The 17,498-nt window shown below is 35.2% G+C and overlaps 1 protein-coding gene across 3 annotated transcripts in view; it reads right to left on the bottom strand.

The window, feature by feature from the left end:
• Window positions 1-2,318: 2,318 nt before the first annotated feature.
• Window positions 2,319-17,498, bottom strand: part of Tgap1 (GTPase activating protein testicular GAP1) — a 73,612-nt gene continuing 58,432 nt past the window's right edge. For 2 of the 3 annotated variants that reach the window (XM_039101957.2, XM_039101958.2), the window contains exons 24-29: window positions 12,036-12,166; window positions 10,638-10,796; window positions 8,125-8,234; window positions 6,841-7,027; window positions 3,275-3,512; window positions 2,319-2,510 (exon numbers count right to left, since the gene is read on the bottom strand). In XM_039101957.2, coding sequence (XP_038957885.1) covers window positions 2,476-2,510; window positions 3,275-3,512; window positions 6,841-7,027; window positions 8,125-8,234; window positions 10,638-10,796; window positions 12,036-12,166 — 860 coding nt within the window. In that variant the 3' untranslated portion in view covers window positions 2,319-2,475. The remainder of the gene's footprint in view (window positions 2,511-3,274; window positions 3,513-6,840; window positions 7,028-8,124; window positions 8,235-10,637; window positions 10,797-12,035; window positions 12,167-17,498) is intronic. The other variant, NM_001007635.3, reaches the window with a different exon arrangement.

Raw genomic sequence — 17,498 nt, 5'->3', positions numbered from 1 at the left:
GGAATTTATCCAGTCAGAGGAGTGAAAATGAGTGACTTGGACAAGTCAAAGGACCTGCACTGACAATCTTAGAGAGAAATAATATGACATAATACATTGAATTTTAAAGGGGTATTTAGGTTTCTGAGAAACCAAGCAAAAGACCCAGAACTATGTTCAGTTCTGTGGTAATGAAAATACATTTAAGTCTAATCAAAGGGCAGTTGTTTACAGCTGAGCTGTTAGTGTCACTTATTGCACCTATTCTGATATCTTGCCATACTGGTTGTTGTCACATTTCATATGCGTTACAGGTGAGTACAACTATCAATTGCTTCCCTAACATGTCAACCAGCCTACTGTTTTATCTATCTTAGAACCTTGACTTAAAGCTGGAGGCTTCTAAGACATATCCAGCTACAATCAGGTGACTGCTGAGACATTCCTGTAAGATTTATTTGGCAACAGGCACTTAAGCCCCCAACTTCGACAGAAATCCAAGTGCTACCTAAAGCATCTATATTTTGGAAAAAGTCACATGAAATACTTTAATTGGAAGAATTTCTCTCAAAATGTATGAAATCATGGCTAGTGCAAGAAATCTAGTCAGATTTATGGAACTAGTGATGTCATAAACCTTAAAATTTATCACATTAATTTACTAAATCAGCCACAATTCTTACAGCATTCTAAATATTAGTATTATATTTACCAATACTGGGACCATCATCTCTCATCAAAGAAGCCTCTTTATACAGAAAATGGAAACCATTACAGGAAACAAAAACTGTATACAAAGTGCTTTGTGGAAAACCCATCACTTGTGAGTACATGTACATTATAGCGAAAATCTCTACAGCTCAGGGAACACTGTAGAAGAGGGATTACAAAGACTTTAAGAGACAGTGTACTTGAAAGTCTGTTTTCAAATTGCCTTTCATAAAATGGGTGCAAAAATAAAATGATAGCAATATCAATGCACTATTCAGACAGTGGAAAAATTTCATGTGTCAAAAGTTATAGGCAGCTAAAGGTGACTGTCAGAAGATTAATTTTTACAGAAATGACCTGAAAATGGATTGTATAATGCACAATGTACATCCTGGAAACTATATTCACAAACACAAGAAAATGGACTCAAGTTGTATCCATATTTTTAAGATACAAATATATGTGAATAAACACATATGTAAAACAATATTGAAATGAGTTTGAGATTGCAGTGACTGAAGGGAGAAAAGTCAGCCTATAGTGCTATAATTCAATTTTTAAAATGTATAGGGGGAATACACATATGGAGGGAGGGGGAAGGGGAGGGAATGGGGGCTTATGGTCCAGAAACTGGGAAGGGGAATAACCTTTGAAATGTAAGTAAAGAAATATATCTAATAAAAAATTTAAAAAACATTTAAAATAATAAAAGTAATAAATAAAAACATTTTGAACTTATAATAGTGGGAGTTGAGGATGGACCAAGAAACAGTTGATATGGAAATTATCAATGACATTACTAGAGGTGTTCTCTAAGATTTCCATATCTCAAAATTGTATTACAGAACATTTCCACATAGACAAACAATGAATAAAGAATATTTCATGTTGAGGTCTCAGATTATGAAGAAGGATAAAACAAATATGCTGTATGCTTCTGTATATTCCTGTGTATGTAATGTATGAACATGTGTATATATATATATATATGTATATATGTGTGTGTGTGTGTGTGTGTGTGTATAAAACATGTGTATATCATGTCACTGGCGATATATTTAGAGCTTATTTACATTGGAAAAGAGCCTCCAGCATTGGTCTTTCTCATTTTTTTTTGTTCCAAGGTATCTTTTGATCATTACTGAACAACATGTCAGAAATATCTGGCCAATAAGCTTCTGTTAATTACTGTCTCCGACTCCCATCTCCATCCAGGTAGAAGCTTCTGGTCTAGAGATGCTTGTGCAACAATACCCAGTTTTGTTTTTTAAAGTATGTTTCAATGACCCAAATTCATGTTGTAAAGCCTGTACTCAGTTGCATAAGAACTGATCTTTTCAGGTCATTTTGTATATTCTAAAAACCATGCTCCATCTCTAACTTCATCATGTGTGATGATTAAGTTTGATTGGTAATGGAATTTTATTTAGAACTTTGTATGGCACTGAATTCTAGGCACAACTCTGAGGGAATATTTAATGTCATTAGTTTTGGCTGCACTTTGTAAACTGAGGTGGGTAAGCTAGTACTATAACTGGGCTGTAGAGGCAGAGACAGAAAAATGCCACTTTCCAAAGACTATGGACAATCATGAACAAGGCACATTGAACTGTACGCAATAACAACACTTTTATTTATTGTAATGTTTATTATGATAGCAAACATTGAATAACATATGGCATAAATGCTGAAGAAGGATGTTGCAATAATTTGTTTGCTAAGATTAAGTGGAAGGTAGAAGGGAACATTAAAATAGAATGACCTTTTAGTGTCTTCAGTCATCCTCTACCACTTATACGTGGCAGTTTTTGTGTCCTGTCCTGTTAAATGAAACATAAAATGTCATTGTTAGAAAAACATTCTCAGATGATAGATTCACTTCACTTCAGATAAGAGTAATATTTCAGTATATTTTCTTAACTCTATACAAATAATTACTTGAATTATCAATGTATAGGAATTTGAGTGGTACTACCTTATTAATCAGGTGTGTTTTAGCCTCTTTATCTTTCTTCACATAGGTTTTGTAGTGGATCCTGTGCAATTTAATATTTATGCCAATGCTAAGCATTTGGCAAGATTGTCTCTCATAAAAAAATTAAACATTATTTTTGCATTAAAATAAAAAGCATGTTAACAGTGGTGCAGGGCTTAAACATGCAGAATGTCTAATGGATATATAAATTAAATCATTGTTTCTAAATGATCTTAGCAAAAATAATTTCATATGAAAGAAATCCTCTATGACTTAAAGACCATGGGAAGAAAGGCAATATTGTGGGATTCTTACAGAGGCTAAATAAAGAGTCTGTCATACTTACCTGTATATATATATATATATATATATATATATATATATATATATATATACATATATATACACACATATATATATATGTATGTACATAAGTGTGTATGTGTGTGTATACATATGCACAAATTTAATTAAAGTGTTGGTTAAAAAGTTTTTCCATACTCTAATACCATTTTGCACCCAAAACTGCTCTGATATTTACAAATTTATGAAATAGGTGAATGATATCATCCTTCCATTCATTTGATGACTAAATAAATCTTGGCTCACCTGTAGGACCTTCCTCCTGCAGAGCAATGGATGAAATTTTAAAATTTTCACTATTATCATATGTTTTCCTGTTGCGGCCACCTAGGAATTCGTTCATAATAGGTGATTTTCCAGAAGCATTTATTGAATCTGGACACGTCTTTAAATCCTCAGGTCTTTTGTCAATACCTTTACAAAATATACTGTCATTTCCAAATATTTGACTATAGTTGTCGATCATGATTTGTATAATGGACATCTGTAATAACACAACGCAAAACAAGATTGTGATTTTACATAGTTTACAAAATTGAAATTTAAAAATGAAATCCAAAACTATGAAGAAAATAACAGTTGCCACAGATAGGAACCCATGAAATGAAGTTTCTGAAATGCAAACTCTAAGTTCTCTGCATTTTACCAAAACTTGTCAAAATTTCAGACATGTTGCAAGGAATAGAAGAACTACTTAACCAAACCAACGTTTCAGACCTGATGTACCGCCAAGCACTGTGAGTGAATTAATGACTGTCGTTTGTTGATTTTTTGTGGGGGTAGGGGGGTGGGGGGTTCTGTTGGGATGTTTTAAATGGGGTGCCATTCTAGTTCCAGGCATGGCAATACCCTTTTGTGACAACTTTCTGATGGTTTAAGTCCCTTGGCCCTCCTGGTGGAAGTATGGCATTGCCCAGAATTTGTAGTTACAAAATACAGGTGCCCATTTTCAATGCACTTTCTCTGCTACATTTTTGCTTCCCAAGACAAGAGACATCAGGTCTCAGCTTGCTGTTTAGTTTTTCTTCCTTTCTGCAGCCATGCTCCTCTGTCATGACATTGAAGTACTATACTCTCTCAGCATTTCTAAGTCCCAAAAAACCACTTACTTGAATAAGTTTCCCTGATCATATTGTTTTATTTTTATTGGTTATTTTATTTATTTAGATTTCAAACCTTATCTCACTTCACAGTTCACCTCCACCAACCCTGTATCTCCTCCCCCTGCCTCTATAACAGTGCTCCCTCCCTCACCTGCACACTCAGGCCTCAACACCCTAGCATTCCCTAACCCTGGGTCATCAAGCCTCCTTAGGACTAAGCGGCTGCCCTTCTAGTGATTCCAAATAAGACCATCCTCTGCTACATATTCAGCTGGAGCCATGGGTGCCACCATGTGCAATCTTTGGTTGGTGTTTTAGATACTGGTGTTTTATTAAAGCAACACAAATGTGGCTGAAAAGAAGAAGTTGGTGAGAAAAGGGAGTTTAATGGAGAAAATGCCTCCATCAGATTGACCTATTGTATAGAGAAGTCTAAGGGATATTGTTCTGATTAACCTTGGAATTTGTAGGGCCCAGATCTCCAGGATGGTGCTACCCTTGAGCTATTAGTCAGAAAATGAAAGATATGAGGTACAAGGCAGGAGACAGAACTCCTACTCAGTTTCTACTTCAGTTCTTGCATAAAGGTTCATGCCTTGCTTCAGTTTGAACCTGTCTTCCATAAGTTGCTTTTTAAAAATGTTTTGTCACAGCAATCATAGGAAAGTATGACACCTCCTAAATTGAGCAACAGTGATAAGTTACTTTTCTTCTGAGATGATGGCTTAGGTTAAGTCAACTCTACTCATCACATACATTTCTTCCCAGCATGCACCTACTTTTATGTTTGAGCTGTCCCGCACAGAAGAGGAAAGAAATGATTCTTAGGAAAATCACATTCAAACGATTGCCTTAATTTACATGCAGATTGTACAGAATAGTTTTGCTTCTTTGTTTTCATACTTGACCATTCAAAAAAATATATTTGAAAAGAACTGCCAATAACAGAAGAATCATTAATAGTTAACAAGAGTGAAAATTAATTTTGTTGCTTCATTTGGACATGTGCTTTGATACAGAATTTGATTGTAGGTTTCCAGTAGCTTGGTAATTAGAAATTACCTATGAAAGGTATGTTTCTAGTCAAAGCCAAGTTGAGTCCTGTGTGAGAATCCTATTTAAGCTGTCACTTGGGCTATCTTCTTCCACTGTGTGTAACAACATCACCATACCTTCCTTCTGGTGGACCTAATCCCTAGAAACTACTAGTTAAAATGTAACCTGCTTTCTTTCATTTTTTACTTTTTTGTTTCCTTTTATCCTTTTCAAAATATATGTCCTTTTTTGAATCTCTTTAAATTTATCATCATGCTCCAAGTAACTCTCATTTTATTTTCAATCCTTCCATCTATCCCTTGGTATCAACCTCCCTTCCCAAAACTTCAAAAATTAAAATAAAATAAAGTTTTAAATTTAAATTAAAAATTAAAAATCAAACAAAAATTTAAAATTCTTTTAAAAAATGCAGTGTGTGAGATGTGTTGTGCTATACTATGTCACACATTATATCCTTTTGTCCAAATGGGTTTACTTGCAAATGTACATTGAAATAAGTCACTGGCATGCTTCAAGTCCTCTGGATTTTGCTACACCATCAATACTGAAACCTCCCAGACACGCCTCTCCTTCTATATCCTGCTATCTTCCTGTAGCCCTTGAACATTGTGATCCTTCAGCTTTGAATCTGCAGGACCTCCCCCTTCATATGCTCCAGCAGCAGGATCTAGGCCCCCTACATATATGTAGCAGATGTACAGTTTGATCTCAAGTATGTCCCCTAACTATTAGTATAGGGGCTGGTTCTAACTCTGTTGTCTACCATTGGATTGCTTTCTTTTAGCTGGGCTGCTTTGTCTAGCTTCAGTGGGAGGACATGCACTTATTCCTGTTGTGAATTGATGTATGAGTGTGAGTTGGTGTTCATGGATGTTCTACACTACTAAGATAAAGGGAAATGGAGGGAAGAAGGGGTCGTGAAGATGGGACTTAGAGGAAGGGACTGTAATCAGGATATAGAGTAAATAAATTAGTGAATAAATATTAATGTGTGTGGGTTCATAATAAAATTAACACTACAGTAGACCTGAAGAACTTAAAACTGCACCTGAATATATTAGTGGTAAAATAATTTAAAGTATACAAAATAGCATACACCAATTTGTCACCTACATACACACACACAGACACACATGCACACACACGCACACACACACACACACACACACACACACACATATATATATATATATATATATATATAAGAATGTACTTTTATATGACCATTAATTCAGTTGATGTGAATATATAATAATATAATGGTCTAATTACTGTGGAACAACTATTATATACTCCAAAAAATAGGGCTGGAATGAAAAAAAAAACGAGAAAACATAGATAATCAGGATTTTTTAAAACTTCCCTCTAGTCTTCTTTGACTACCATTATATGTGAAGCATACTGTTGGCCAAAATCAATATCTATGAAGAAAGGAAGAAAGAACAAAAGAATGTAATGGTTCACTTATTTTAAACTACATTAACAATCTTTCTTACCAAACCTTCCTGAAACAGATCAATACAGATTCCACTTTATTCCAGAAGAATGGAATCCTAGGGTTTCCTTTTATAGAAATGATCTTTCCAAAGTGTTCCTACTTCCTGCATTACAATGAGAATTTTGTTCCCAAAGGCAAAAGTCAGATCCCCTTACCTTTCTTGATACATCACTCCCAAACAATGTGTCCTTTGGAGTCTGATTCCACAAAACATAAGGAGCTATGCGGACAGATAAATTGTTACTGTCTAAGTTATTCATGGATGAGTCTCTTATTTTTACTAACACACAGATGAGATGCTTTAGAAGGATAAAGTTTGCCTGAGGAATCTTCAGTAAAAGTCTAAACAAAGAAAAGGGATAATTTTATTTTAGACCATCTGAAAACTAATGTTAGTTAAAAAACTAACTATGAAGAAAACAGGGCAAATGATTTGAAGACCAACTCATAGTATAATCAGAATTCAAATAAATATAATATACAGCTAGTGTACTACATAAAATATTTTCTGCAAATCATTTTCTGTATAAAATCATGGGAACATATTTTAAAAGTGTGAATGATTTTCTATGTAATAGATATTTGACTGCTACCTACAGAAGCTAGAGGAAGGTGTCAGGATATTGGTATTAGAATGAATGAGATTGTGGCAGACCATGTGGGTTCTGTGCATGAAAACATCTAGTGTTTTTAAACATCAATCCATCTTCCCAAGCACCATGGAGTGGAGAAACATTTAATATCTAATGTAGGATAAATCTATGTAACACTCTTGTGACACTCTAGAATGTAAGGAGCAGAAAGCACCCTAATGACCCTACACAATGCAATTATAAAAGCTTCTGCTACAGGTAAGGCAGAGATGCAGGGCTCCTGGGTAACAAGTGGAGCTCAACCCTTCTGTTACATACAAAATCATTCTATGGCATATCGCACAGAAAAATGATTCAAAGAAGTCAAAGCTATACCTGACCTAGACTGTTTGAGGTAGTTATAGTTGAGAAAGAAGTATTCAGTAATAGCTTCATGTTCTAATCAATGATATATATTTAACATATGATATATTCACAGTAACATGGTAATAATACTAGGATGCAAATAATCCACAGGTATTATACACACATAATTCTTTTAATTTGTTTCACACAGGAACTAAACCAATACTCTAGGCTGACCTGCACATGAGGTGTTGCATAGGCTGTCTTCTAAACTGTGAGAGTTATAAAGGAGAAGACTCTCAGGTGGGATTTCAGACATGGTTCAACACTCTAGTTTGAGAAATGAACATGTTTAAAGTGACAATACATGTCTGTGCTAAGGAAACCTCTTGGCATGGGACATCATTCCAGCTTATAATACTGTAAACACAAGCCTATGTACCTTACAAAAGCACTGCTTCTATATTGGTGTAGTTCCCCAAGTGCTTACTGTATCATTACCTTTGAATGGCATTAATTTTTCCAGCCAGTGTTCCCTCATCTGGGACGCTAAGCCAACTTTCATATAAGTCAGAAGTAAGTAAACTTCCTTCGATATTTGTAATGAAGTCCTTTTTTTAATGGAAACAAAGAAGTAATGGTCAATGTACATTTTAGAAAGAACTTGAAAAGCATTTTTGTTTAAAATTAGCATTTTAGACCAGTGATTCTCAACTTGTGGGTCATAATCCATTAGGTGGTCACATATCATATATCTTCCATATCAGATATTCTCTCCATTTTAATTTATAATTCTTATCAATAGCAAAATTTTAATTGTGAAAAAGCAGCAAAATGATGTAATAGTTAGTAATCACCAAACCATGAGGAAATATCTTAGTGTTACAGTATTAGGATGGCTGAGAATCATTGGTTGAAAGCATACTTCCATAAAAGATTCCCAGACTTCTATCTCCCCAGAATCTTAGATCAAATGTGGAACCTATATGCAGCATCTTGTGTTTTCTTACCGAAGACTAGAATCAATGAAGCAGAGTCCTAGTTGCTACAGCAATGAAATAAACCTACTGTCTGTTCAGATTGCCTCTCCCGACTTCTAGTCCACATCATGACTTGCAATCATAGATCTGCACTCCAATTCCCAGTCCAAAGCTCTCTCTGCCTTGAAAAAAGCCAGATGCTATGTGGAATATCCAGACAGGAGCCTATCATAACTGCCCTCTTAGAGGCTGCATGCAGCAGCTGACTGAAATAGGATATGAAGAGCCACAGCTAATCATTGGATCTTATCGATCAATCAAGGACTTGTGTGGAAGAAATGGGGGAGATTCCATGCCCTGAAGGAGATAGGAACTCCATAGGAAGAGCTACAGAATCAACTAAGCAGCAGCACTGGGAGCTATCAAGGACTGAATTACTATCTAAAAATCCTACAGAAGCTGCAGCGTGACCTACAGCACCATTTACAGCAAATGCTTAGTCTCCTTGTAGGTCCTCCAACATGTGGAACAGGGGCTATCTGTAAGCTGTTGACTGTGAAACCCTGTCCCCATCTGGCCTTAGAGGGAGAAGATGTGCTAACCCTGAAGAGAGTTGATGTGCTAGGGTGGGAGCATAACCCAAGGGCCCCTAACCTGCTCAGAGACTCTGTGAGGGGATAATAGGTAGGGAGGAGCATATAAGACATAAAATGAACAAACAAAATATGTAACATGATGATGATGATGATTATCATGATCATAATGACAGTAACTATTCAAAAATCCACCAAAACAAACAAACTAAAACCAAATTTCCTCTTCTTGGAAATAGGCAACTATTAAAAAATGACAGCTCCCAAAATTAACTCATCCTGACTGTATAATTGTTGAATCTATATTTTAGGCTCACACAGTAAAGCTGTTATATACATGTACACCTGGCTTAGAGACCCACCTGGAATAGTGGTGAAGCTTACTCATTTTCCACGTGAGAAGGACTCACAGTTTCATGTCTTTTTCTTAATTTGTAAATATTCAACTATTTAAATATAGTTGTAAGCATCAGATTGTTTAAAGAATAGAAACTGTCTTTTGCATGAAGTACCACAATGAACTTTCATATTGTACTAAGTATAGCAAACCATAAGGTGGACGAGTCCCAGGTGCCCTTGTAGCTGTAAATTGCTTTGAATACACATGGCTAACTTGAGTAAGGTCTCAAGTTTCTGGCAATGAGAACCAGACACACTTGGCAAACTCAAAGGCCAAGGAAGGATCATTCAGTACTTTTGCCTAATGTTAGTAAGCATAGTTAATCCCAGAGCATTATTTTCACTCTTTATGTCTGGGCTATAGCTCCACAGACTTCTGAAAGATGAAATCAGATCATGTCCTAAGTAAAAATAAAATAATGATATTTGCTCTAGAGTCACTGCAGCTCCCTGGCAAGTTACGAGTGTTAGACAAGTTAAAAAAACAGGTTAGGCGAATACTTGAATATTTGACATGGAATCAGAATGGCAATATCTGGCAAAAGTGAAAGTGCTGGATTATTTTTTGATTGAGAAGGAAAACCATTTCTTGTATATACAAGACAGAGGGTAATATTCAACATTGATAGCCTATTGTAGGTGAGTGTTGGACTAGTCAATTTGAACTGTTATTTGTGAAGGATATTTTTTGGTAAGTTTTATTTAATACATGCATTTGATGAATCAAATTTCTGCCACCATTATAACTTGTTCAGCTATTAATTCACATGGTATGTTTAGAGGTGAAATCAATGGAGTATTTATAAAGCCAAAATAAGCCCATCTGATAAATGAGGATGTTAGCTTCCAATAGAAGCTGTTCACCTGTGTCTTTATGATGAATCTTTGAGGCTGTCAGACTTTTACATGCCATGCCTCTTATCAAGAAGTCATGTGTCAATAGTTCTAAGAAACAGTCATCATCATGTAATCTCAAGGACAGAAAGCACATATGCATCTCTAGAGGGATGCTTAATGTTGGTGACGTGAAAACCTTCCTTACCTTTAAAACAGAGGCTATAACTAGTATGCCTTCTTCATTCCAGTCTATGAGTTCTTCACTCTCTATCCTCTCTCTGAGGCTCCAATGTGAATTTTCAGGTAGAATTGCAAATATCTGATCTGATTCTTTTCCTTTCTCTGCAATTATGGATAGCATTTCCTGTGTGGGATAAGGATAAGATTGTATTATTAGAGATCCACACATCTGAAGAACAAATATGTCTTTTATTATGAACCTGAGCAAGAACAGTTTTGGATGCACAGCTGAGAGGAATAAAGAAGTCATTGAACTTTTTTCTGTTTTAGCTTCCAAATACATTTTCTTCCCTAATCCATTTTTTCCCTAATTTGTAACATCATGGTTTTGTTGGACTTCTGTTCCTCAAAGCATTTTGGTGAATGGTCCTGTATTACTTTGTTTCCTTCTATGAATATCTTTCTCAAGCATGGCATCTTAAGTAAATATAGGGATATTTCCCTTTCTGAGATTAAATCACTATTTTACTTACTGTCTGTCCTGACCTCTATTATGAATCCTAACCTTTGGTTTTGAAGAAATAATTCTTTCACCATATTTCTGAGACTTTTATATCCTTATTCTGTGATTTCTTATTTTCAACTATGTCTACAGATGCTTTCACATTTGAAACCCAAGCATATTTCAGTCGGTCTTCCATAACTTACTCTATAAACATGAGTACCATACATAGGTTGATGCCATTTTAAATGATTACATGAATACATTCAAGGTTACCAGAAAATTCTGCTCTAAAATACCTAAAAAAATTGGCAGTAATGCTCATGTGTCTGACAGGATAAATTTGTTCACAAACAGCATAAATTCCTATCACAGCTATAGTGCTAAAATAAATGTTGGACACTAAAGAAATGTTTCCAAAGAAGTTTAATAATTCATTTAAAATAGATTAAGCCATATTAGATGGCATTTAAATATAGTCCACTAGCATAAAAGATGTTAATATATATCAAAAACAGTGTGTTCATCTAATTCATTAATAATATAAAGCAAAAACCTATAGATATTTTTAAGTATAAAAGATAGAGTAATTTCGGAGGCAATGGTATTAAGGGAGACTCCAGAGAAATGTGGAGTCTTAAAGAAGCTGCAAGACTTTCCAGTTGGGGAAATAGTGGGGCACTTCCATAGACTTATTTCCTCCAACAAGCTGGTGGGTTTGGATCTTTGATGCAGTCAGTGCAAAACACGGGAATGTTATTGCTTTTCTTTTTCTTTCAATTACATTATTCAAAATATAGCAGAACTTATTTCCGTTTTAAAATGATCTTTCCCTCATAGATAGGTTACCTAAACATTCCTCAGTTTGATTAATAGCTTACTGAGAACAAAGGTGCTGTAGATAGCCAAAATGATACTCACAAGTATTGGAGCAGGCAGCTTACTGTCGACATAAATGCTTGTAAGATTTTTGCCAAATAAACATTTCTTTCTTGATGGTGTTGGATTAGAATATTCTGGTGGCTTGGTATATATATTGCTTTTCTGTTTCTCTGAATATACGAAAGAGGGGTAATCATTTTTAAAACTGAACTCTCTTAGACCTTGCATATCCTTTGCATTTTATTGCACCAAATCAAAAAGAGATATGTGGTAAAGTACTAGAAGCATAGAAAATATTAAGTAGACACATAGTAGTGAAAGGCTAACTGAACAGAAAATAAAAATACAAAAAACTATGAAGGAAAAAGACAAAGTCACACATAAAGTTCACTACATTAGACTAATACTTGAATTTTCAATGGCTATTCTAAAATACAGTGGGCCTGCATCAACGTTCTCCATGTTTTCAAAGAATACAGACACTAGCCTAGACTTTATGACTGAGCAAAAGCATCATTCATATCAACAAACGAGGAGAAGCATTACATAGTTTAATCACCAGTAAGTCATTTCTCATCAGCAATCTTGGTCTACAAAAGGCAAACAGCAGTCTCAAGATAACGTACATATACATAAGAGGACAGAAATGATAAATAACCCTGTAGTCATTCAAAAAGGAGGGGGGAAACTATATGTCAACAAAAAATAACAAAGACCCTTTTATACTTCTCATTAATAACCCTAAGCATTAACTCTCTCACACCAATAGTATACAGACTATCAGTTTGGGTAAGAAAACAGATTCCATCTTTCTCCTGCATCCAAAACTACACTTGTTTAAGACACAATTGCATACTCGTGTTTAATATGCAATTGCCTATATTTCTTTGTCTAGTCTCAGGTCCCATTTAGTTTCTCATGCCCATTGGTGTTGTCTTTGTTCAGTTAATGTTTAGGGAGTGATGTTGGTGAGGCTTTATGGGTGAGGTCACGGGAACATGGCAGAAGACTGGGAGGAAAGAAGGTAAATAAATCACTTCTATAATAGTGTTTCTCCTAATAACATCAAGGGTGTTATAAATTTTATCAAGCTTTCAAAGGATAGAATCAAAATGTCACTATAGGATGGTCTAGGATGTTTACTGTATAAATCTCACTGATTCATGAGCCTGGGGGGAATCTTTACATTATCTGATATCTGTTCAATTCCTAAGATATGTTGTTTTGTTTTGGGTTGAATTTTTTTTCGTTTTTCTTTTGTTTTTGGTTTTGTTTTTTTAATCATAAAAGCCTTTTACTTCTCAGTTTGAATTTTCCCAAGAAACTTAATACTTTTAAAAGTTACTGTTAATGATGGTGTTTCATTGATTTACCTTTCATTAAGTTTGTAATTTTTACAAAGAAGTAGTACTCACTTTGTGTGTTAAGTTTGTATGTTGCTACTTCTGAAATAATTTACAAGATATCTGATTATTATTTTGGAATATTTAGGCTCACTTATGTTTACTATCACACGATTTTCAAAAAGACATACTTTGAATTCTTCATTTCTAATATATGTCCCCTTGGTCACATGCAGTTTTAACATTATCTTAAATGTTTACATATGCTGTATGAAACAAGAGTTGATTATGACTAAAGATGAGCAAGGCAAGCCATTGGTACCATAATATTTCATAAATAACTAGATGAGGGGCAGCACACACGATAAGGAAATTCTAGGTGACAGAATCATTATCATCCTTGCAGACATAAGGCACTCACTGCTAAATATGGTAAGCATTCTTATTGCTACCTAATTTCAACTTTTAACTTTTCAGACTATTGTCAATTAAGGCTAATTGCAGATGTGGAAAGAAGAAAACTAAAGTAACCAAAAAAGAAGGAATTATATATTTATATAACATTTATATCATATTACTTTAGGAAAATGAATTTATCTTGTCAGAGAGGAGTGAAATGTGTGACTTGGACAAGTCAAAGGACCTGCATAGATGATCCTAAAGAGGAATAAACAGGATATCAAATGTTAAACTTTAAAAGCATACAGAGAAGGGAAGGGGGAAGGGTTAGGGGGATGTTGGGCCAGGCCCGAAACCAGGAAAGGGAATAACAATCAAAATTTAAATAAGAAATACCCAAGTTAATAAAGATTGAAAAAAAAAGTGGATCACACACACACACATACAAAAAGCATACTTAGGAATAACATTATTTCTGAGAAACCAAAGGAAAGACCCAGAACCATGTTCAATTCTATGGTAAAGAAAATACACTTAAGTCTAATCAAAGAACAGTTGTTTTGAACTGAGCTGTTAGTGTCACTTATTGGACCTATTCTGTTGTTTTGCCATACTGGTTATCATCGTACTTTATAGGCATTACAGGTGGATACAACTATCAATTGCTTCCCTAACATGTCAACCAGCCTACTGTTTTATCTACCGTAGAACCTTGACTTAAAGACAGAGCTTTCTAAGATGTATCCCGTTAGAACCAGTTATTTGTGGAGATTCTCTGTAGATGTATTTGGCAACTGGCACTCAAGCCCACAACCTTGAACAAAATTCAAGCGCTACCTAATGCATCCATATGTTTGGGGAAAGTCACAGGAAATACTTTAACAATTGGTAGAATTTCTCTCACCAGGATTGAAATCATGGCTGGTGCTAGAAATCTAGCCCAATTTATGTAGCTAGTCTGGTCATAGACTTTAAAATTGATCACATTAATTTAATAAATTAGCAACGTTCCTTAAAGCATTTAAATGTTAGTCAAAGAAGCCTCTTTGTACAGAAAATGGAGACCATTACAGAAAAAAAAAAAAAAAACTGGACACAATGAAGAGACACTTGCATTATGGAAAATCCAGCACCAGCGAATACATGTACATTAGAGCTAAATGCTCTGTAGCTCAGGGAGCATTGTGGAAGAGGGGTTACAAATACTGTAAGACTCAGCATACTTGAAAATCTGTTTTGAAATCGCCTCTCATATAAATAGGTGCAAAATCACAATAATAGCAACGTCAAAGGCAATGCTCAAAATTTCACTTGTCAAAAGTTAAAGGTAGCTGATTATGACTGACTGAATATTAATTTTTCCAGAAATGACCTGCATATGGATTGTCCAATACACAGTGTATATCGTGGAAACCATATTCACAAACAGAACAAAATGAACTCAAGTAATATTCATGTTTTTAAAGATACAAATATATGTAAATAAAAACATGTGGGGTTGGGGATTTAGCTCAGTGGTAGAGTGCTTGCCTAGGAAGCGCAAGGCCCTGGGTTTGGTCCCCAGCTCTGAAAAAAAGAACCAAAAAAAAAAAAAAAAAAAAAAAAAAAAGTATAAAACTGTAAGTCGCCCTCCAGTGGTGAACAACGGTACTGCACATGCGCAGTTTTTGCACCTGGTGTCAGTTGGCAGGTAATATGCTAATGAGGGGCGGTAGCATGCTAGTGAGGTGATTCATTCTCCACCAATCCCTGGAGGACAAGTAGAGGGGTGATAGTGGGATGACAGTGGGGTGATAGTGGGGTGACCCGTGCCCCGCCAATCCCTGAAGGATTATTAGCATACTGTTGTGTATATAAGGCAAGCGCTTTTGCTGCTCGAGATCCCCGTATCAGCAATGAAGGTGTCCTGCAATAAAGGCTGTTGACAAGGATCCGACGGTGTTGCGTCTTCCTTGCCAGACGAGGTGGGCGAGACATAAAACAATATTAAAATGAGTTTCAAAGGGTAGTGACTGTGATGGACTTAAGGGAGAAAAGTCAGGCTACAGTGGTCCGATTCAATTTTTGATAAAAATTTAATATAATACTAGTAATAAATGAAAACCTTGTGAACTTATAGTAATGGGGGTTCAGGAGGGACCAAGAACAGTAAATATGGAAATTATCAATTTCTTTACTGGAGGTTTTCTCTAAGATTTCCATTTCTCAAATTTGTATTACAGACACTTTCGAGATAGACAAACCATGAATTAAGAATATTTCATGTTGAGGTCTCAGGCTATGAAGGGGAGATACAACAAATACGCTGTATGCTTCTGTGCATTTCCCAGTGTATGTAATGCATGCATGTGTGTGTGTGTGTGTGTGTGTGTGTGTGTGTGTGTGTGTTTGTATGTAAAACATGTGCAGCTCACATCACTGTGATATATTTAGGGCTTTATTTAGAGCTTTGAGCTTATTACTATATGAGAAGAGCCTCCAGTATTGGTCTCTCTCTCTCTCTCTCTCTCTCTTTTTTTTTGGGGGGGATCTCTTTTGATCATTACTGAACAATATGTCAGGAATACCTGTCCAATAAACTTCTGTTAATTACTGTCTCCAACTGCCATCTCCCTTCAGGTAGAAGCTTCTGGTTTAGAGATGATTGTGCTACAATACCTAGTTTTGTTTGTTTTTTAATATATGTTTTGATGACCCAAATTCATGTCCCAAAGCCTGTATTTCAATTGCTTCAGACACTGGATTATCTTTTCAGGTCATTTTGTATATTCTACATCCATGATCCACCTCTAAGTTCATCATGTGTGATGATTAATTTTGATTGTTAATAGAATTTTATTTATAACTTTCTATGGCACGGGATTCTATGCAGAAATCTGAGGGATTATTCAGTGTCATTAACTTCTGGCCACACATTGGTAACTGAGGTGGGAAAACTAATACTATAACTGGGCTGTAGAGGCAGAGACTGAAAAACGCCCTTTTCCAAAGACTGTGGAGGACCATGAAGAAGGCACACTGGAGTGTAAGGAATAACCCAAATTAATAACATTAGTTATAATAGCAAACAATGTGAAGCATGCAGCGTAAGATAAGTATAATGAGTGAAAACTATTTGTAACTAATATGGTGAACTATAAAACTAACATAGGATCTTGTAATAATTCTTCTTATATTATTAAACGGGAGGTAGAAGGGAACATTAAAAAACAATGACCTTAGACCTTTCTAAGTCATCCTCTACCACTTATGTGTGGTAATTTTTCTGTTTTGTCCTGCTAAATGAAACATAAAATGTCATCATCAGACAAATATTCTCAGATGATAGATTCACCTCACTTAAGATAAGGGTAATATTTGGGTATATTTTCTTAACTCTATAGAAAGAATTACTTCATTTAACAATGTTTTTGAATTTGTGTGGTACTACCTGATAATGAGGTGTGTTTAACCTCTTTATCATACCTCACATAGGTTTTGTAGTGGATCATGTGCAAATTAATATTTATACCGATGATAAGATTTTGACAATATTGTTTCTCATAGGAAATTAAACAAACATTAGTATTTTCACACTATGAAAACAAAGCATGTTGACAGTGGTGCAGGGCTTAATTTTGCAGAGTTTTTAATCAATTTTTAAATCAAATCATTGTTTCTAAATGATCTTATAAAAAATAATAGTTTTATATGCAAAAAATCCTCTAACTTAAGGACCATGGGAAGAAAGGGGGGAAAATATAGCAAACAGTATTGGTGG

This window comes from Rattus norvegicus, chromosome 2, assembly GCF_036323735.1.
Source record: "Rattus norvegicus strain BN/NHsdMcwi chromosome 2, GRCr8, whole genome shotgun sequence".
NCBI lineage: Eukaryota > Metazoa > Chordata > Mammalia > Rodentia > Muridae > Rattus > Rattus norvegicus.
This window is presented reverse-complemented; position numbering and strand designations above follow the sequence as displayed.